The sequence below is a fragment of the Heloderma suspectum genome, chromosome 4 (assembly GCF_057233095.1).
Source record: "Heloderma suspectum isolate Gila_16-S chromosome 4, 16-S_ref, whole genome shotgun sequence".
Taxonomy (NCBI): Eukaryota; Metazoa; Chordata; class Lepidosauria; order Squamata; family Helodermatidae; genus Heloderma; species Heloderma suspectum.
Window position 1 is genome coordinate 100329652 of NC_139461.1, and position 23527 is coordinate 100353178.

General features: G+C 42.8%; 1 protein-coding gene across 7 annotated transcripts in view; it reads left to right on the forward strand.

Moving 5' to 3' along the window:
* Window positions 1-23527, forward strand: part of NFATC1 (nuclear factor of activated T cells 1) — a 171632-nt gene that overhangs the window by 57537 nt on the left and 90568 nt on the right. For all 7 annotated transcript variants that reach the window (XM_084850048.1, XM_084850050.1, XM_084850047.1 and 4 more), the window contains exon 4: window positions 18060-18262. In XM_084850048.1, the coding sequence (XP_084706174.1) occupies window positions 18060-18262 (203 nt within the window). The remainder of the gene's footprint in view (window positions 1-18059; window positions 18263-23527) is intronic.

Below are 23527 nucleotides of genomic sequence, written 5' to 3' on the forward strand. Positions count from 1 at the left end.
CTACAAACACAAAGCCAACGTGATTTAATGGAATATGCTGCCCTCCGTATTATTTATATGTGTGTGATGATGTCAAAGAAGTAATTCGAATTCACACCCCGGAAATAAGCCTCTGCTGTTTCAGCCTAGCTCTATAAATTTCGAGCAAATTACCTTTTGTGCTTTATCATTGTCTTCTTAATCTGGAACCATGAAACTATGCAGATAATTCTTTTCTTGTGTCCAGTGCAAAGATTTTCCAATTCAAAAAGGAAAGTTCTGACTGAAATCCAGACGTTTTACCAGTATCTAAATGTGGAAATCATACTATTAGTTGACAACAGTTTGGCCTTGTCTTTTATCCCCTTCCTCTTATCCCTCCCTATCCCGTTCTCAACATGTTTGTAATGGACTGATTGCTTACCACTGTTCTGAGAGCCCCTTGTGATCATAATGTAAGATATACACCTAATTTTTATTTCTCAAATGTGAGAATCTATTGTGAGGGAGCCACTGTGTCCTGTTCCTACTCACATTCTGGGAATAATGATTTTATTTATTTATTTATTTATTCATTCATTCATTTATTATTATCATCATCATCATCAATCACTACTACTAGCAATCTGGACTTTTATTGTAGGGTACCTACCTTCATAAGTTAGTAGTCAATTAGAGGGGGATTGATAAGCCACATGTTTCAAGTTCTAGTTCTTTGCCAGGATCAGGACAGAACATCCTAGTTAGTTCACTCTTGGAATTGTCTAGGAACCAAACTGCATGTGGTTTTGCCTTGACTACAGGATTTTTCTTTCACAAATAGTCAAATGATACAGATCAGGGCCATAGTGGAGGGCAAAGGGTTAAAGCTCCCGTGTACCCCATACCAGGGTCCAAAACTCAATCAGGGGACCCATGCTGGCAGTTTTTGAAGGGAAAATCCTGCACTCCATGGTAAACCACATAATTAACACATGTATTCAGGCCTAGGAGGTGCATTTCCACAGCTTTATCTCCTGGCAGGGTGGGTTTGTAGGGAAACTCAGATGAGCTCCCTAAAGTCCACAGGTATGCCATATTAACTACTTCAGAGAGTTGCAAGGATTTGGTTCAAGTTGCTGACATCTGAGAAATAGAGGTTCCACAGAGAGATACCTCAGCACATCTGCTCAGCCCTCCCGACACATTATCAGGGAAAACCCATGCTTGCAGAGAGGTGGTTGATTTCCTGTTTGCTTGACCACTTCCTTCTAGATCAGTTTTTCTTCCCCTGCCTAATGGGTCTGAAGTCACCAGGTGTTCCAGCCCGATCTGCTTATTCTCATCCTCCAGGGACATAGGGGACCTGCCACATATATGTAAGATGTCAACTTGCAGGGTGATAGCCATGATAAGTCCTTGCAGAAAAATATGAGTTTTGTGGCACCTTCCAAGAAGTGTATTATGGCATAAGCTTTCATGGAAGAGTATAATGATCGTTGGATGCAACTGATGAAGTAGACTTTAGTCTATGAAACTTATGCTATAATAAATGTATTAATCTTTAAGGTACCACAAGACTTTTTGTTGATAAAAAAAACTAATGCAAGTCTTCTGGAGTAAACAAGTACCTAAATGCCAGTCATCTGGCAATGTACGTCATCTACCAAACTATGCAGAGAAGTTGCCCCACTATACATTAACTATTTGCAGTCTATTCCCTTACTCCACCCTTCCATCTATGGAATTATTTGTACGGAAAATAACTTAAATGGTCCCCTAGTCCATTTAAGTGGGCAGAAGGTCAATCTGACTGGATATACTGGTAGATCTCCAGGTGATTTGCAGTATATGGGCAAGGATGACTGACTCCTAGTTATTTAACAATAGCACCAAAAAATAACCTTCCCGCCCCCCATCCACCCTAAGTTATACTGTTGAAATGAAGAAAACTTGTGGAATGAAGAAAGGATTTTTGTGTGGAAGGACTGGGTTGGATCGAATGGTGTCATTCCGCTAGCACAAAGTTTCGACTGCTTGTGGAAACCCCATTTTCATCCTTGTGCAAGTGTCAAATTCAATACTTTGATTCTGCTAGTGCAAGCCATTCCAAAAGCTGTTCTACAATTCATTATAACTTCCTGAGTGTAGGCATTGCTTGCACAAGTGGTGCTAGTTGTTTTGCTAGTGTTTGTGTAAGTACTAGAGGAACAACAACACATCTTGTACTGTTGCGCTAGTCTAACGATGGATACAACATACTGTGAACTCTGTTCATTTCTGGTACTTAAAACCAATTCCTGGTCTTATAATGCTTTCTTTATAAGGGTGTCCTATGCACCAGGCTCCTGTTAGTGGATTTTGGCATTCTAGTAAAAAAACAAAGCAGATCCTGCAAGCCTCGAGTCTGCCCACCCTTGCCCTAGACACACTGTGCGTGAATCCTCTAAAACGTCTTTTCTTTCTTTCTCCTCAGTAGTATCCTGCATGCATGACAAAAAAGGTGCAGTATATGCGGTCTTCTATCACGTTCCGCTTAGTGTCTCCCTCCACCAGGGAGCCTTAACTGTGGAATCCTTTGTCTGTGATCCAGAAGCCAGTCTGATTGAAGTGCTTGAGTTTTTAATATGGACTGAGCTATCTAACTTCTTCCCATTCACCAAGCGTATTCAGCTGGGTGGTGGTGAAGACCGCATGTCATTCCAGCTGTAAAAGATCTTCTTCCTCTTAAGGGATTGTCTGAAGAAAATTGAGAATAGACATCTCAAAATGGTGCCAATATACTGGGTGGGTGTTGGGGAAAGGAGGCTTTCTCCACAATCTTAAACTCCTTTATGTTTGTTAAATTGTCGATGCAAGTATCTTTTTTTCTTGTACAAGACTAGAGTATCATTCTCATGGATAAAATAGCCTTTGTGACAGAAAAGTGGCAGGAAGGAGAAATTTGAGGTGGTTTCACGATTTTGTCATTGTACTAGAACCCAGGGTTGACCAGTGAAGCTGAATGGTGGGAGAGTCAGGATGGATAAAAGGAAGGACTTCTTTACACAGCACATAGTTAAGCTACCACAAGATATAGTGGTACAGACTTGGATGGCTTTAAACAGGGATTAGGCAAATTCATGGCAGGTAAGGCTATCAGTGGCCACTGCCTATATATCACCTCCCATAATGGAGGCAGTGCACGTCTCAATGTCAGCTGCTGTGGAGCACAAGCAGGAGAGTGCTGTTACACTCAGGCATGTCCTGCTTGTGGGCTTCCCATGCTGGACTAGATAATGGTCTGATTCACCAGGGCTCTTCATATGTTGTTATGTTCTTAACTACTTGTTGGGACGAAAGAACCTTTTAGAACTAGGGAGATGTTTCTGCTGTAGTTGTAGTCCTGAGCAGTCTGTGTGGTGGTGCAAGACAGCAGCTGCAAAGAGCATTTTAGTCTGGATAGGTGCCTAGACGCCTAGTAAGCCAGTTGCTGAGTGCAAAACATCTCTATTACTGTGAGAGTAATAACTCCTTACAGCTTTAAGATGAATAATATTCTCATACCAACAAGAATATGAGCAGATATTCTCAGGTATAACAGATTATCTTTCTCTACAGACATAGTTTCATAATCTATACATGTAGAGACACATGTTCATGCACATGTTGCATGTGTGTAAGCATGCATGCACACACATGCATGTAGGCATGCATACCCCTCCTGCACCACACAGAGAACTATATTAAACAGCAGTTTTAAACAATCCAGCTTCCTTCCATTCTTATATCTAGATAAGATCCCCTCCTGCTTGTTGGAGATCATTCCATTTTTATTTGTGGCTAAGACAATACTGGGCTTTAAAATATTCTATACTGGATATGAACCTTCTAATAGTAAAAGAAAACAAAAAACCTAGCATAGTTTTTAGTTAAATGTACAATCAAGCCAGGTGAAACTGCATTAACAAATATAGATCTTTAAGGGGGTTGCGACTGTCTAGTCCTCACTTCCTGGATAGTTCAGTGGCAGGAGAATCAGATTACTCTAATTCTGTGTCCACAGTTCCCACTGTAAAATAAAGAAGGCTTCCCCAATTATCTTGTGATTTCCAGATTGGTATCTGAGCTTTTGTTGTTCAGGCCTGTAATATGAAGGTAGCAAGTTGTCTCTGGTACTTATAGTTATGTTATGTTATTTATTTTATTTTATTGATTGATTTGATTTGATTTGTATACTGCCTTTCTATGAAGAAAATGCACTTAACACATCTTACAATAAAGGTAATACAAACTTGAATAAAACAATAATCAAAGAATTAAAAACTCGATAACAGAATAAAACATCACTCAACGCAAAAGACCAGCTTACCCGTCAAAGGCCTGCTTGAATCAGAACGTCTTTGCCTGCTGGCAGAAGGACAATAGAGAAGAAACCAACCTAACCTCCCTCTGCTAGCTTTCATCTGGCTTTGACCAAATGTTTCATACTTTTCTTTCCATTGAACTGTCCTCCATTCATGATGAAGAAAGCTGAAGAGGGGAAGCCAGTTCAGGAGATGTTCTTTACCTCTTAGAAGTTCCTTTGAACCTTCCACATTGTTCTTGGACACAATGAGCACAAACCAGTGGGGAATGTCTCCTGCATACACACCCCAATGAAGTAATTGAGATTCATATTGTCTTGTGCAGCTGTTGTTTGTTTTAAGGGTGGTTGTGCAGTAGATGTTCCTCTGGGCCTGAGTTCAGTGTCAGACATCTTCATTTGAGACACAGGAGGATGCATGGAGAGATGTTTATTTTAGAATGTATGGAGTTCTTTTCAAAATCTCAACTTAGCATTTAGGGTAGCTGGGTTTATTCTCAAATAATGAATCTTTGTATCAGTGAAGTGCAGTTTTGCAGATGGCAGACTAAGGAATGAAGGTCATGTGATTTGTGAGTGACACATGCCCATTATAATGTAGACAAGAATACCTTCCAGGTTTACTGAGCCTCTTTGATAATGTCACAAGAGCCTTGTGATCAAATTTAGTAAACCTCTACATTGCTACTAAGTGTTTGCTACATGCAGTTTTTTCATATTATAATTGATATGAAAACATCCCGAAAACAACCCTAAGGTCACAGCATAGAAATTCCAATAATAAAACAACATACCAACTTCATCATGAATAATATAATATGTTAAGATCAAAACCTCAGAAAGTGGCAGAAAGAGATTTCCTTCAGGAGGGGATTCCATAAAGGTTCCAAGTGTCAAGCAACCCTTGATGTGACATTTCTGTATTTAAGAAGTCTTCAGAACATTATACTGCACATTTTGTAAAATTATTCAGTGTGCTGTTAGTATGGAACCCACAGTCAGGAATAACTCTACTAGTATGGGAATTTTCTCTTTCAAAATGCTATTTGAAAGTGGCAGGCTCAACATCCTTATTAATGAGCTTTTGAGATGGCAGTAGAATCAGAGACAGAAAAAAAAATCTTACAACTCCCAGCAATCTCCAGCCAGCATGGCTGACAGGGGAATGCTGGATATTACAGGTCTTTTTTCTGTCTAAACATGCATTGATTGCACCCTTCGTTATACTTAAGGTTCACAAACTGACTGTACCCATCTTTTCCTGTCTGCTTTTTAAGCTTTATGTGCTTCATTAGGCTGTCTTAAACCATGATCTCAATTGAATAATGTACATAATGCTCAGTTTTCTTGAAGGAGCACTAGTGAAGAAGGAAAAACCAAATACTTGTTTGGGTTCGGTTGTTGTTTCCATTAATGCTTATTAGCACAGATTAGATAAAGCAATGTGTTATTAAAACAATATAGTGTACCTATTATGTAGAATGTCCACTATGCATCCTTTAATTCTTGTTCTCATCTTGCCAAGAATGTTCTCTGTCAGCAGTGTCCGGTCACAGAAGTACTGACGGTGGCACCTTAGTCTTGGGACTATGTTAGAAAAAGAAAAGGATAAAAATAGGGTGTGTGACACATGCTTCCCATGCTGCCAGCCAGGAACAGTATTCCAGAGCACGTGGAAAATATGCATATATATATATATATATATATATATGCACAAATATACTAGAAAATATTTTCCCAATAATTTGGAATGCTAATTACCCCCTTCCAGGTTTATAGTATATCTATTTCTTTACCTTTGTGTTTTCGGCAGGAGGCGGAGAACTACTTTGTTTGTGAGGATGGTCTTTACAAAGCCAAAGTGAATCCATTCTGAAGGCAATTGCTGTCTACTTTAAAAAGCTTCTACAGCCACATCCGTCATAGCTAATGAAAATAGGTGCATGATCTAAAATTAGGCATGCGCTGAATATGTCCTTTTAAAATGTTAATCCTTGCATCATGTTTTATTGCCCTGGATGGCATAGTGGGGGTTATGCGATATAATTCAGAAAATAAATAACACGGTGCAATTGTCAGAATTAAAAGGGAGACGACCATTTTAGGTCAGCAGCATCTGGCTTTTCATGTGGAAGCTGGACCCTGTGGTTTTTCCCAGGCTAGCCCCAGCGTACTGAAAGTTTGAAGTCGATGTTTAGTTTGTGCTTGTAGTGAGAAGAACTGCCTATCATAAAGAGACACAAGAGTTTGGGGTGTGCAGTTTTATTCCAAACACTCATTTTTCGTGCTTCTAGATCTGACATAAGTGGGTGGCTCAGTATGTAACAGATTTGTAAGCAAACATCTGGCTTGAATAAGTATCCTAAATAATTGCGAGATCTGTTTTCAAATTCAAAAAGAAAGGGATGAGGAGGAAGTGTGGCAACATGTCTGAAAAATATGCACCCATAAATTGCTGCTGGTTTCTTAGGCAAGAACATAGAGTTTAAAAGATAACCACCCAATTTTCTGCTTTGTTGTGCAAAGGCAGCAGCAGAGCAAGACACCTCCTCATCCCTTTGCTCCAGTGCTGGAATCCAGCACTGCCTTGGAACAGCTGCAGCCCTTGGTATTGCTTTACTAGAACTCATGGGAAAAGCCCTATCCTATTGTATGCAGTGAAAAGAAAGTCCGATGCTGTAAAGAACAATATTGTTTAGGAACCTGGAATGTAAGATCAATGAATCAAGGTAAGCTGGAGGTGGTCAAACATGAGATGGCAAGATTGAACATCGACATCCTGGGAATCAGCAAACTAAAATGGAGAAGCATGGGCGAATTTAATTCAGGTAACCATTATATCTACTACTGTGGGCAAGAATCCCTTCGAAGAAATGGAGTAGCACTCATAGTCAACAAAAGGGTGGGAAAAGCAGTACTGGGGTACAATCTCAAAAACGATAGAATGATCTCAGTACGAATCCAAGGCACACCATTCAACATCACAGTAATTCAAGTCTATGTCCCAGCCACTGAGGCCGAAGAAGCTGAGGTTGATCGGTTCTATGAAGACCTACAACACCTTCTAGAACTAACACCAAAAAAAGATGTCCTCTTCATCATAGCGGATTGGAATACTAAAGTAGGAAGTCAAGAAATCACCGGGATAACACCTGGCAAGCATGGCCTTGGTGTACAAAATGAAGCAGGACAAAGGCTAATAGAGTTTTGCCAAGAGAACATGCTGATCATAGCAAACACTCTTTTCCAACAGCACAAGAGGTGACTCTACACGTGGACATCACCAGATGGTCAAAATCGAAATCAGATTGATTATGTCCTTTGCAGCCAAAGATGGAGAAGCTCTATACAGTCAGTAAAAACAAGACCTGGAGCTGACTGTGGCTCAGATCATGAGCTTCTTATTGCAAAATTTCGGCTTAAATTGAAGAACGTAGGGAAAATCACTAAACCATTCAGGTATGACCTAAATCATATCCCTTATGAACATACAGTGGAGGTGAGGAATAGATTTAAGGGATTAGACCTGATAGACAGAGTGCCTGAGGAACTATGGACGGATGTCCGTAACATTGTTCAGGAGGCAGCAACTCAATCCATCCCAAAGAAAAAGAAATGCAGGAAAGCCAAGTGGCTGTCCGATGAGGCTTTACAAGTAGCTGAGGAAAGAGGGAAAGCGAAAAGCAAGGGAGAAAGAGGAAGATATATCCAACTGAATGCAGAGTTCCAGAGAATAGCAAGGAGAGACAAGAAGGCCTTCTTAAATGAACAATGCAAAGAAATCGAAGAAAACAATAGAATGGGGAAGACTAGAGATCTCTTCAAGAAAATCGGAGGTCTCAAGGAAACGTTTTGTGCAAAAACGGGCATGATAAAGGACAAAGAAGGCAGGGACCTAACAGAAGCAGATGAGATTAAGAAGAGGTGGAAAGAATACACAGAAGAACTATACAGGAAAGATCTTCATGTCGCTGATAGCCATGATAGTGCGGTCACTGAACTTGAGCCGGACATCCTCGAGAGTGAAGTCAAGTGGGTCTTAGGAAGCATTAGTAACAACAAAGCTAGTGGAGATGACAGTATTCCACCTGAGCTATTTAAGATCCTAAAAGATGATGCTGTTAAAGTGCTGCACTCAATATGCCAACAAATTTGGAACACTCAACAATGGCCACAAGACTGGAAAAGGTCCGTTTACATTCCAATTCCAAAGAAGGGCAATGCCAAAGAGTGTTCAAACTACCATACAATTGCACTCATTTCACATGCCAGCAAGTTTATGCTCAAAATCCTACAAGCTAGGCTTCAGCAGCATGTGAACCGAGAACTACCGGAAGTACAAGCGGGGTTTCGAAGAGGCAGAGGAACTAGAGATCAAATCGCCAACATTCGCTGGATCATGGAGAAAGCAAGAGAATTCCAGAAAAACATCTATTTCTGCTTCATTGACTACACTAAAGCCTTTGATTGTGTGGATCACAACAAACTGTGGCAAATTCTGAAAGAGATGGGGGTACCAGACCACCTTACCTGTCTCCTGAGAAACTTGTACGAGGGTCAAGAAGCAACAGTAAGAACCGGACATGGAACAACCGATTGGTTCCAAATTGGGAAAGGAGTACAACAAGGCTGTATATTGTCGCCCTGCTTATTTAATTTATATGCAGAGTACATCATGAGAAACACCAGGTTGGATGAATCACAGGTCAGAATTAAGATTGCTGGGGGAATTATCAACAACCTCAGATACGCAGATGATACCACCCTAATGGCAGAAAGTGAAGAGGATCTCAAGAGCCTCTTGTGGAGGGTGAAAGTGGAGAATGCAAAAGCTGGTTTGAAACTCAACATTAAAAAAACTAAGATCATGGCATCTGACCCCATCACTTCCTGGCATATAGAAGGGGAAGAAATGGAAGCAGTGATAGATTTTATTTTCCTGGGCTCCAAGATCACTGCAGACGGTGACTGTAGCCATGAAATTAAAAGACGCTTGCTCCTTGGGAGGAAAGCTATGGCCAAACTAGACAGCATAGTAAGAAGCAGAGACATCACCTTGCCAACAAAGGTTCGTATAATCAAAGCTATGGTTTTCCCAGTAGCAACATATGGCTATGAGAGCTGGACTATAAAGAAGGCTGAGCGCCGAAGAATCGATGCTTTCGAACTGTGGTGCTGGAGAAGACTCTTACGAGTCCCCTGGACTGCAAGGAGGTCAAATCAATCCATCCTAAAGAAAATCAACCCTGACTGCTCATTGGAAGAACAGATATTGAAGCTGAAGCTCAAATATTTTGGCCACCTAATGCAAAGAGAAAACTCCCTGGAAAAGACACTGATGCTGGGAAAGATTGAAGGCAAAAGGAGAAGGGGATGGCAGAGGATGAGATGACTAGATAGCATCACCAATGCGATGAATATGGACTTGAGCACACTCCGGGAGAGAGCGCAGGACAGGACGGCCTGGCGTGCTATGATCCATGGGGTCACGAAGAGTCGGACACGACTGAACAACAACAACAACATTGTATGCAGGAGCTTCCCACACAGGATTCCTGGGGTAACATGGAGTAGAGAAGGACCAAATGCTCTGGCAGCACATGCATGGCATGCCAAAGGCCCTGAGAAAGACCCTGGTAGGATCTTCAGTGGAGCTCCTTTCATTTGTGATTGATCGCTGCACCCACATTTTTTTCCAAATGCAGTTGCTGCTCCGTGGGCACAGGCAGCGGTGTAGTGGTGGTGGGTCGCGCTGGGGCTTTGCTCTGGCACTTTTTTTGAAGCCAGCCCTGAGCTGGGTTGCAGTCTGCTAGTGGAGGAGGAAGGAGCAGAGGGAGTGCAGGCAGCTGCCTCTTGGCTGCCTCTCATCTACTATGCAGAGCCTGCCAAAGGGAGCAAGCGAGAGAAGGAGCCTGGGGGAGCTCTGCAGCCTCCTCTCGCCCCCCCATCCCATTCTCCTCCTCAGCTCTTGGCTTCTCCTCCTGTCCCTGCCTGCGTGCCTGGCACTGCCCTCGTCTCCTGTTCAGGCCACCCATTCAGGGCTGCTGCTGCTACTGCTGGCCACAGCAGCAGCAAGAGAGGGCAGGGGGTGGCCACTGCCACCATTATTTACGCATGGGTCAGGGCAGGTGGGTGGTTTGTGCCAGTCTTTAGGATTTATCACACAATCCTATGCATGTTAACGCAGACGTCAGTCCCACTATGTTCAATTTCCAATTGGGCTTTCCTCCAGGTAAGTGTGTGTAGGACTGCAGCCTTAGCTGCCTTCCCAAGATCTCTGTAAACTTAATTCGAAATAAAGACCCATTGGATTGCACTGTTAATTCTTGAACATTAATTTCTATAGTAAGCAGAATTGCCAAATGCAACCTGCTCTGTCAGCTACACTTTTTGGTACAAGGTTGGCATGTATCTGGGCAAACAAACCTTGGTGGAGGGATGGGAAATAGAAAAATATCAGTTGGGGGAGAGGAGAAAGAAGGGGTGTGTGTGTGTGTGTGTGTGTGTGTGTTTCAATCCAGCTGGGTGTGTGGACGATTCTGTTGCGGGATGGGAGAGATATAATGAAGGAGCTTAGGGAAGGCTAATGGATAATGTTGGGGCACTAAGGGAGTGTGCAAGGGGGCTGTTTACATGAGAAGGAATCTGTCCACGAGCGCTGAGTTGAGAGGGTGAAGCTTCCATAGAGTATCATATTTTGAAAACCTAAAATGTTTGTGTTTGAGCGAGTGGCTGAAAAAGATTAACCCCCCTGCATTTTTTTCTCAGACATCCAATGGAAATACCACTGCCTTACTCTCAGCTGCACTGTTTTTGAATCCCAGTTGAAGGCTGTATATTTTACAAGCTTGTGTAATCTTAGAAGGGGCGTGGCTGTGACTGTCACGAAGGGGCCCTGCACTTCTGAATTTGCCACTACACTACTGGGCACAGGTTAATCAGTACAGTGCAGAATCCGCTATGCCACACATCTATGCATAGTATTGTAAATGGGGGAGAAGTAGGAGGAGTTTGAAAGGTCATGTGTTTTGTCATTTGTGCTTATAGCGCAAGCACATGTCACAAACTACAATATAGTGCAGAACTGGGAGATCATGCTGCATTTCAGGTTGCTTTTTTTTTTAAGTCCAGTAACTGCACGTACACATTCGTAGCAGTGCAGGAATGCAGATTTTAAAATAAACAGTGTGATAATTCACAGCTGTGCACCTATGTAGGTGCGCAGTGTAAAAAAAATATGGATTTCCTGCCCACAAATCCTCCTCGCACCCTGCCACCATCAGAGGTTAGCTTAGAGCATAGGGCTTGGTTTCTTTCCTTTTTTCATTGTGCTTCTCCATGGCTCTTGAAGGACATGCAACAGTTCTTATTTTTCAGCATCCTGCCACTTTGTGTGATGGGGTAGGCTGACTACATCAGCAAGCGACTTAATGGTGTTGTTCAAATTACTCTGAACTACACCATAGTCTACAAAATAAAGTGAAGTGAGGAGATAATGAGAGGAAGTTACTGTCAAACAGTCCTTTTAAAACTCTGAAGTGTGCCTCAGAGCGTAAAATGTCTTTACCTGTACCCGTGGCAGCGTTATAAATCTGTACCAGAAAATGTAAACTTTTCATCCCCGAAACATTGCTTATGACTCTTCCAGGCAGAAATTAGAAGAAAGGTGTTAATATTAGTGTACTATAATAGTTTGAGTGTATTTCCCCCTTGCTGCTTGTAGCTTTTGGAAACACAAGTTGAGTTAGCATATATAGATCGTGGAACTTGTCTGGAGTGAGTCTTTGGTCCAAGGACTCCTTTTATCCTATAACAGTGTTATGACTGGCTAGACGCCATGTTCTAGGAGGTTCACAGACGTTAATTAAAATAATAATGCTTCCAGCCTTTCCCATAATAAGTTAATGCCTGTTTGCAGATAGAATGCAGTGTGCTTAACTATGGATGTGCAAATCTTATCAAAAGGAACAAAGCTAGCAACTCCCAAACCCAGGAAGAAGCTAAGAGAAAAATTAGACACACGCAAAACAACAGCCTCCTTGTTTGGCTACAGTAATGTAAACAAGCTATAAACAAGAGCACCAACCCAACCTACACACCCAGCTTGAGGCTTTCTGTGTGTGCCATATGAACTTTGTATTAGGTTTTCAACAATTCCTCCTGTATTTGAAACAATATGGCTTAGGTGCCACAGTGCCAGTGAACCTTTACCTTGTCTACCTGCTCTCAAGTTCTGATAGATATAGTGCCTGTGAGCTGAATGTCACTTTTCCCTTCTCATTTCTTTCCCTTTCCATCTCTCTAAAATTGAAATGAGCAACTTGTGGCCCTCCAGATGATTTGGCCTACAACTCCCATCATCCCTCACCATTGCCTATGCTGTCCAGGGCTGATGGGAGTTGTAGGCCTAAACGTATTGAGGGCCACAAGTTGCCCACTCCTGATCTATGACTAGCCCTTACTGGTCGCTTTTCTGTCATTCTTTTTAATCACAAAGAAATACATTTCTGCATTGAACCAGCTCCTTAGTTCCATGTTTTGGTCAGTGTTTCAGATACTAGAGTAATGAACCGATGAACAATATTACAGCCCCCTTCCATATGCATATTGTGCCCTAACACAATTGGTTTGAGTTACTTCCAGTGATGTGGGACAGAAAATTTTCCATGGAAAAAATAAAGCACGGGAAGTTTTTCCAGTGCTTTCCCCTCCCCCTCATTGCCATGGAAAATGTTCAATTTCATAAGTTCATTAGTAAAAACGAATGTATGCCAATTGCAAATACAGAACTAGGCAAGCTTGGCAGTGTCAAAGTTGCAATTAATGTTTTCCAGGTGATTATCTGTAGCATGTATTTGAGAGATTACATATGTGTCACTGAAATACATATATTTCAAAGAGGCAGTAGTGAGACCACTCCTTTTTTGAAAAAAAAAATTTATTTATTTTATTTTTTTAAATGAAATGAACAATAGCAAATTACCAACAACCTAATCAATACTTCAATTTCCCAACAAGTAGTGAGGCCACTCTTAAAGAAGCCCTCTGTTGGGGTAGAAACTGAGCCCATAGAGCCCCAGAGCAGTTCTGATTCTGAGGAGGAACAGCAATCTGTGGGAGAGGAGCTCGCTCATCTCTCACAAGCACAGCAGCTGGCAGAGATTCCTCCTGCCAGCATTCTTGGGATAGATAGTGACCCTGGCAGTGAGAGAGTGCTAGAGGGGGGCTTACTGGACGCTCGGCGCAGACGCAGGGAGCGACAACAGATGGAGGGCGCCGAAAGGAGGCACTCCACTCGTTTGGCGTTCAAACAATGGTCGCGTCCCGAGGACCCAAGGGAAAGAGGGAGGATCTCCCCATAGCCCATAAGTTCAGAGTCTTCCCGCAGTTCTCCTTCAAACGGGGACCAACTGCCTTACTTGGAGCTTAGGCTACTCTGCTGTCTATGCCCAGTGCAGTTCCTTGCTTAGTCGCTAGTGATTAGTATCTGAAAGAGTCATAAAGTAATAAAGGAATAAAGCCTTGGAAAGAATCCTCGTCGACTGTGTCCTGAGTTGGCTATTTGAGGGGACTGCAAGAGGCAGCTAGGGCATTCCTGACACCCTCCCTGGACCCAGAAAATCTTAGTAATTTTAGGCCAGTGGCAAATATTCCTTTCCTGGGCAAGGTTCTTGAGCAGGTGGTTGCGAACCAGCTCTAGACACTCTTGGATGAGACCAATTATCTAGATCCATTTCAATCGGGGTTCAGGCCAGGTTTTGGCACGGAAACAGCCTTGGTTGCCCTATATGATGACCTATGTCAGGGGAGTATGACCTTGTTGATTCTCCTTGATCTCTCAGTGGCTTTTGATACCATCGACCATGGTATCCTTCTGGGACGATTGTCTGAGCCGGGAGTGGGAGGCACCGTACTGCAGTGGTTTCACTCCTACTTGGACGGTCGGCTCCAGAAGGTGGTGCTTGGGGAATATTGCTCGGCCCCATGGATTCTCCAGTATGGAATGCCACAGGGGTCAGTTCTGTCCCCCATGCTATTTAACATCTACATGAAACTGTTGAGTGCGGTCATCCGGAGTTTTGGGGTAACGTTGTCATCGGTATGCTGATGACACGCAGCTCTATTTCTCCTTTCCATCTTCTTCAGGTGAGGCTGTGGATGTGCTAAATCGGTGCCTGGCTGCGACAGTGAACTGGATGAGGGCTAATAAACTGAAACTCAGTGCAGACAAGACTGAGATGCTGTTGGTGGGTGGTTCTTCTGACCGAATGGAGGGTGCTCAACCTGTTCTGGATGAAGTTGCACTCCCCCTGAAGGAGCAGGTTCATAGCTTGGGGGTTCTTCTGGAGCCATCTTTGTCACTTGAGGCTCAGGTGGCCTCAGTGGCATGGACTGCCTTCTACCAACTTCAGTTGGTGGCCCAGCTACACCCCTATCTGGACAGGGATAACCTGGCTTCAGTTGTCTATGCTCTGGTAATCTCCCAGTTAGATTACTGCAGTGCACTCTATGTGGGGCTGCCTTTGAAGATGGTTCAGAAGCTGCAGCTCATGCAAAATGTGGGGGCCAGATTGATAACAGAAGGTCCGAACATATAAGACCGACTCTGGCCCGCTTGCACTGACTGCCTGTATGTTTCCGAGCCTGATTCAAGGTGCTGGTTTTAACCTATAAAGCCTTACATGGCTTGGGACCACAATACCTGATGGAGCGCCTCTCCCAACACGAACCTACCCGTACACTATGCTCAACATCTAAGGCCCTCCTCCGGCTGCCTACACTGAGAGAAGCTCAGAAGATGGCAACAAGGGAGAGGGCCTTTTTGGTGGTGGCCCCCAAATAACGGAATGATATCCCCGATGAGGCCTGCCTGGTGCCCATATGGTTATCTTTTCAGTGCCAAGTTAAGACCTTTCTCTTCTCCCAGGCATTTGGCTGTACATGATAAGTGTTTAATCAATCCTGGAATGTCTTATGGTTATGGTTGTTTGTTTTTGAGATTGTTTGAAGTTGTTTTACATATATGTTTCTTTTGTGTGTATTGTCTATTCATGTGTTCTTTTGTGTGTATTGTCTGTTCATGTGTTTTTTATGTAAATGGTTTTTACTGTCTGTATATTGTATTTTTAATGTTTTTAATATTTGTAAACCGCACAGAGAGCTCCAGCTATTAGGCGGTATAGAAATGTAATTAATAATAATAATAATAATTAATAATAATAATAAATTAATGTCTCAGAGTGAAATGGAACTAATAAGTAGTGACAACAAAACTGAAGGTGCCCCAACAACTTAGTGGAAGAGTGTTGAATTCTGTTGAAATAGATATGTGGTTGTCAGCATATCATGCACAATTCTTTGGAGTGCTAAAATTAGTGTGTCAACAGTTTTCAATAACTTTGTTTTTTTCTTAAATTTAAACAATGTAAGGGAAGTACATGCTATTGTCTTTGCATTTTTACAAGTATTCCAATAAAACTGTCTATGTATTAGAGTCACATTAACTGTGCTTTAATTTTTTCCCCTCAAATATTTTACGTTATTAGTTGTGGTGTAACAAAAAATTAACATGGGATACTTTTAAACAGTGTTTTTGTTTACTAAATACCAGTAAAATGACAATGCTAAATTAGATCTCCGTAGGGCTGTGATAGGCAACTTGTGGCCCTTCAGATGTTTTGGCCTAAGGCTCCCATCAGCTCTAGACAACATAGCCAATGGTGAGGGCTGATGGGAATTATAGGCCAAAACATCTGGAGGGCCACAAGTTGTCCACCCCTGCTCTGTGGCATTAGAACATTTTTCGATGCAAACTGAAAATGTTCTTGTGCAAAGGACCCTATGCAAATCAACCTAATTTGCATTGGAAAATTTTCCAGCAAACCCACATCACTGATTACTTCTGAGGTGAGGGTGAAAGTGCCCAATGTAGTGTTTCATTTAGAGGACCCAATGACTGAATGATGCTTTTCTTCAGAAATCTCCCCCCTGCACTATCAGCCCCACAACCTCCCTAACTTGAAAAACACTCTTTTTCATCCACAAAAAGGCTGGCCACTTCACTCAAAAGGTTTCTGTTTGGTTAGCCTTTAAAAATATTATTTTTTAATACATCATCTGTGACAAAATGTTACTTGAAACCATTAGCATTCTGATGTTGGTGGTCTTGCACAGCCTTCAGAAAGTAAAGGCCCAGCTTTTTCCCCCCAATGGATTTAACTGGGAAGTCCAGAAAGGGCAAGAGGGAAGAGTAAACACAGTGCAGCCCTTTCTGTGTCATTTCCCTTTGTTATAGGCTTCAGGCAGTAGTCCTATACGTACTTATGTGGGAGTAAGTCCCATTGAATTAACTGGGACTTACTTCTGAATAGACATGCACTACCAGACACATTGCTTTTGTTAACACAACATCATTGTGGTTGATTTTTTTCAGCATTATCAACCCTTCCTGGTGGACAGAGCACCAAATATTTTGGCCTAATGAACAAGGCCAATATCTTGAGCTCTGTGCGTGCAGTGAGCTTCTGGGAGCCCTTTCCCAAATGCAACATCCAGGTTGCCCAGCAAGTCACTTCCAATTCCAGAAGCCATTTCCTCCGCTCCCCATGTACTGAGCTGGAATTTCCACTGAAGGCTGTCTTAAAGGAGTTTATCAGCTAAGAAAAGCCATCATTCTTTAACATGTATTTAGCTTTAGCAGCACTTTTGTGATTTTTGCTAGCTAAGGCCTTTCACAAATTTAAATGGAAGGAATACCAGTTGTGCCAGATATAATGGGCCTTTGCGTGCAGCAGAAGGCTCCTTTTGGCAGAGTTTTCGTGGTGTGCACATCAGAAGCTCTCTCTGCCTGTTGTATGGCTTGCCAAGAGGTAGCCAGACACTAGCGCAGATTGAACTACTTAGCTGAGGTTTCCCCCTTCCTTGCCTCTTCCAATCTGCTGTTTGGATTTGTTATGTTTAAGCATCTTGTGTGTTAGTGCTATGCAAACTACAGTCTGAATCCTCCCCGCTCCCCCCAACTCTTAAAGTGACAGATGAAAAAGGTGAGCCAGAGCAGCAGTAGCTGAGCTGATTTCTCTTGACATCGCTTTGTGTAGACAGTGTGCCTTAGGCTGTTGCCCAGGTCCCTCATAAAACATCACTCTAAAAATATGATCAGTTCTTTTGAGGGAGGCCTTGATGCCAGCAGCCGATGAGAACCCAGTTGCTCAGGTGCCTAAAAAATGTGATCTGAGCCCCTAGCAATGTGGATTTTTCATTCTTCTCTGTGCCATTACCTAAAAAACATTATGCTGCTTCCCCTATGGATTTAAAATCACTTTTGTCCAGATATTGATGGTAGAAATACAGCAAAAGTTATGAAACGTAGGCTTTCGTAGTTTTCATGATTCCACTGGCTTGGCTTTTCTGGAGAAAACACAGACTCCATTGTTAACTCTTTTTCTTTTTCATGGAAAGGTATTATGTAAAATTTCTGAATGTATGAAGTACTGCTGTTCAAAGTCTGCCTGAAATGCCTTAGGTCATCCACAATAATGAGACATTCCTGGAGTGCACCTTTTTATTGTTCCAATATTATGCCCCCCCCCCCGAAAAAAAGTATGTGTGTGTGTGTAGCAGGGGGGAGAGCTTAACGTTTAGCACCTGTCACAAGTTTTCTCCTTAAATTAGACTCCCTTGCATATAAAATTTTAATAGATTCCTAGCAGTTTATGTGTATGGTGCTTAGTAGAAGTTCTTTCTGTTCTCTTGCCAGCTACACGGTTACTTAGAAAGTGAGCCGCTCACACTACAGCTGTTCATCGGCACTGCAGACGACCGCCTGCTGCGTCCCCATGCCTTCTACCAGGTTCACCGGATCACTGGGAAGACTGTTTCCACAACCAGCCATGAAACAATACTTTCAAACACCAAAGTCTTGGAGATTCCACTTCTACCTGAAAACAACATGAGAGCAATGTAAGGCCCACGTCCTTTTTATACTGAGTGGCTCTGTACTTTCTGCCTGTCCTTTTTACTCTGTGTAGATTTTATGCATTTTTTCCAGCTGCAGAATACTATAAAAGACCTTCCTCACTCGCAAATCTCTACTGCTTTTATAAAGTAATTGATCCATAATTGTTTAATACACAAGTAAATTTTGCAGATATTTATTTTAGGGCAAGTGTGTGTGTGTGTGTTTTCCACTCTACAGTCTGAACCAATGTGCTTCCTTGCCATTTCAAATCAGTATATCAGTTACAGAGCTGTAAATATCTCCTACCTCAGCTCCTCCTTTTAGGATCTTAACCTGACACCACCTTATTCCTGTAGCCTATTCTGCAAGAAACAGCCTATTAGAATTCCCCCTAAGAAGAGATAGTAGGAGTGTGTGTGTGTGTGTGTGTGTGTGTACTGAGGGAAAATTTGGTAAAGGACTTTTTTGAGATTGCAACTAAATGACACACAAAGAAGCATGCATGTTTCTCCCAACATATTTTTTTTTTAAAAAAAAAACAAAAGCAGCCATAGGAGGATACAATTTTAAGCAAAGAACCCCGGCGTGGGGGCTCTCTAGCCATTTTTTTTTCCTGCTCAAAACCACCCCCTCCCATCCCAGCTGTTTTTCTTTCTACAAAGGAAAAGATACTTTCCCTGGGTGGAAAGTGGCTTGCAGGGGAGGTGATTTTAAGCAGAAAAAAATGGTCAGAGGGCAAAAGATTATGCACTCCCCCACCCCACCCTGCCACTGCCTTGCCAGTCTTCCATTTAAGACTTCCACCGTCCGTCACTGCTTTTGGGGTTTTTTTAAAGTAGGGGGAAATACACACAACTTCATATCATGTGTGGTTTTCAGCCTGAAGCGTTGAGATAATGTTAAGGTAGCAAGAATGCATTCTATTTATTTTGTAAGGCGTTATTGTTCTGTCCCAAAGAAATGTGTGTTAGTAAAGCCATATGAAAACAGATATAAACAGTTAAGACTAAACCATAAATATGAGAGAGATTTAGGCCCTTGCAACTAAGGGCTCCAACATGCAGGCAGAGAATTCCACATCAGTTCTTTCCCCATCCAGTATCATTGCAGGACTGGGTCACTCTCTTTAGATGGCTGTCCCCATCAGGTTATTTTTCATTTCTTTCCTTCTCACGGGGGTGGTGATGCCGCTCAGAGGCATTGCCACCTTTCCGCAAAAAAACTTTACACATGCTTGGGGTGTAGCAACAGCTTCTCCCTTGTTCTTGCCCCCCTTACACATTACTGGTGGATGGGGACTGGCACACAGACAGTCCCCCCACAGATCTCCCCAGGCCCCCCCACCTCCCCGTTCAGTGTTTTTGACAATCTCTGCCATTTACTCAGCTGTTTACTCATCGGGAATGCACAGCAGGGAGGCATCCCAACAAGTCAGAAGGCCGGCATGCTGCTCTGCCGATCTGCCACTCTGCTGACCTGCTGCCTTGTTCAGAATGCTGCAGGCCGAAAATGGCAAGGACCCAAAGTGGCACAGGAAGGCGACATGCCCCATAGCCTGTCGTCACCGCCTTCACCATCATGACTGCACCCCCAACAACCCAAAACAACCACCCACAGCCACCAACATAGAGCGGTTCATTTGCACTAGGGCGGAAATACATGGGGAGGTCATGGTGCTCCATTTGCACATATTTGGGAAAATACCACCTTTTTTCCATTTGAGGAAAACACGGGATAGGTGGGTGGAAATGGTGGGACAATGACTGGACAATGAGGACGTTGTGTAATGGACCCGCACAATATTGGCCAGTCATGACTGTCCAATAAACTGGAGGTGTAGAGATGCCCTAAGACCCCAGTCCTGTCTTCTGTTGCCACTGTGTCTCTGAGTATTGTTAAAAATTGGCTAACGTGTATATTAATTATGTGTAATTGCTGTTGTGTACTTTACACCTACAGTACATGTATTGTAGGTGTAAATATGTGCAAATGTGCTGTAATACTAAATGGCATCTGGAGCTGGATGACAGAGAGAGCAAGAATAAAAGCAGGATATGGTGTGATGGATAGAAATGAGGAGAAAAATCCAGGGGCTTAACATGCTACCAGACTGAGGCTGCAATCCTATGCACATATACCTAGGAGTAAGCCTAAATGGGTTCGTTGGACTTAGTTCTGAGCAAACATGCATAGGATTGCCCTGTGGGAATGCCAAGCATATGGCTGCGTTTGTGCAAAGCTGTGCCCCTCCCGTGTGGAGTCACACACAAGATAACATGGAACCTCTCTTCTTTATGAGCAGTCCAGCCAACCGGGTAAACATGAAGAGATATCTTCTGTACTTGTAGTGCCACTTCAGGATGAGACCCATAATTATAATTCCATTATGTTTACCTAAATCTCAGTTGCCTGAAGCTCTGAGGTCTCCTTGTATATTAACTAGTCTAGTTTAATCCTGTGTAAATAGCACTGCTGTTTACTTGAATGTCAAGTTTAATCAAATGTTTTGGTTGCCTGCCAAGCCATTTGGATCAATGAGGTTGTGCTGCACATGTATTTACACCAGTGCTGAAAGGCTACATCTTTCACAGAAATTACATTTATAACATGTCAAGGCCTTAGAAGAAAGAATTAATCAGGGAACTTCCCATTTAAACATTCTCATTTACTAGTTCTTGTAGTTATTCACCTGTTGCCCACTCTGTTATATTTAAAGTGAGGATTTCATGGATCTGTGGCAATGGACATCTCAGTCCTATGAGAAATTGCAATAGCTCAAAGAACGGCTTGCTAACAGAGCCACAGTAGTGGCAAATTCCACTGGGCAAATTGCTCTGCTGGTTTGCAGACAGGTTTGCTCTGCTACTTGTCATCTGCAATCATACCGTAAAAGTTTATTGCAGTATATCCAGGATATGGAACTGTGCTGATGAGCTTTTTGTTGTTGTTCAGTCGTTCAGTCGTGTCCGACTCTTTGTGACCCCATGGACCATAGCACGCCAGGCCTTCCTGTCCTGCGCTCTCTCCCAGAGTGTGCTCCAGTTCATATTCATTGCATCGGTGATGCTATCTAGCCATCTCATCCTCTGCCGTCCCCTTCTCCTTTTGCCTTCAGTCTTTCCCAGCATCAGGGTCTTTTCCAGAGAGTTTTCTCTTCGCATTAGGTGGCCAAAATATTTGAGCTTCAGCTTCAGGATCTGTCCTTCCAATGAGCACTCAGGGTTGATTTCCTTTAGGATGGACTGATTTGACCTCCTTGCAGTCCAGGGGACTAGTAAGAGTCTTCTCCAGCACCACAATTCGAAAGCATCAATTCTTCGGTGCTCAGCCTTCCTTATAGTCCAGCTCTCACAGCCATACATTACTACTGGGAAAACCATAGCTTTGATTAGACGGACCTTTGTCGGCAAGGTGATGTCTCTGCTTCTTACTATGCTGTCTAGGTTGGCCATAGCTTTGCTCCCAAGGAGCAAGCGTCTTTTAATTTCATGGCTACAGTCACCGTCTGCGGTGATCTTGGAGCCCAAGAAAGTAAAATCTGTCACTGCTTCCATTTCTTCCCCTTCTATATGCCAGGAAGTGATGGGGCCAGATGCCATGATCTTAGTTTTTTTAATGTTGAGTTTCAAACCAGCTTTTGCACTCTCCTCTTTCACCCTCAACAAGAGGCTCTTGAGATCCTCTTCGCTTTCTGCCATTAGGGTGTTATCGTCTGCATATCGGAGGATGTTGATAATTCTCCCAGCAATCTTAATTCCGACCTCTGATTCATCCAACCCGGCTTTAGGCTTTAGGATGAGCTTTAGGATGGTGCATATCTTATCTCTTGGCCCCAGCTATGTGTGGCAGCACTGCTGCATTTGGCAAAACAGGCTGTCGCCAGCTCACTTCCGCAGTTTCAGACTGTGCAGCATTCTGGGTTCATTCGTGACCCTGGTGCAGTGTTGGGAATTATGATTTCTCTGGCCATGGGTCTGATCTGACAGGCTTGCTTGCCAGCACAGCAGTTTATCAGATAGAGTGTTTCCCCCACCCCCTGAAAACCAAGAAAGAGACAGCTCTGACCATTCTTGATACTTTATGGCAGAAGAGTGATGCCAAACTCTAGTTGAAAGTGTATGTGGAATCTGGCTTTTCTCCACTGAACTCAATGGGCATGCACTCAATTTATATAAATGGAGCATATGGCCAGCCATCTTCCCAGTTACTGAAATCAACTTACTGTTTTCTTGTCTTTGGCAGGCACATAGCATATTCATCTTCCCCATAACCTGCATCATGACAAATTTAATGGCAGTTTGGTATGCATCTTTTTATTGGTGCTGAGATGCAATAAAAGGGAAAGATTCAGCTGTGAATGTCTGCATGTCATGTGGTTGTTAAAGTCACAGGCGCTCTGCTAAGAAAGGGTAGCTACTGTATATAAAGGGGCTGGTTCAGACATAATACCAAACCATGGTTTGGCAGAATGAGAAGAAGCCCTCAAAGAGCCTTGGGGCTGGGACACTCCCTCTTCCAGCCAAGGTGCACAGTGATTACCTCCTTCCTTTCCTAGTTTGAGGCAAGCCATTGTTTGCCACTTCACCTGAACCAGCAAACTATGGTTTTCACTAGCCCCTGCAAGCTAGGACTGGAAGCCAGGATTAAACCATGGTTTCTAGTTCTGGTTTTCAAGGCAAGCACCCTCAAACCAGGGAAGGAGGGGGGGAACTGCTATGCTCAGGGGAGGAGGGAACTTGCAAGTCTGAGGCTTCTTGTAGGTTCATTTTTGGAGCACCTAATTGAGTTAAGTCTGAATCAGCCCCAAGCCCAAGCAGTTGAAAGATAATGGAGGTGAAGTTACTCTAATTTTACATGCTTGCTTTGTATCTTCTATTATACTAAAGTTTGGCTGAGTAGATATCTGAAGCAGAGCCTATAATTTTCATAAAACTATAGCTTTATTAAAAGTTATGGCTTTATGAAAATGTGCACTGGCTTACAGGCAAATCATAACTCAAGTTTGTGCAATGGTAATCATGTTGAAATTCAGTACTGTAAGAGAATGATGTGTGCACACACAGAGTAGTCTAACAGAAAATGCTAGAGCTTTTGCATGATTTTTTTTTCTAAGATGCCATTTTCATTAGGAACAAGAAGGCTTTCTTCCAAATAAAAATGCATATATTTCCATTTGTCAGAGATGCTAGTAAGATCAATGACATGGGTCCAGCCCTATTAACAACTTTCATATGATTTTTGTTAGTCCTAGGCGCTGTTGGAGCCAG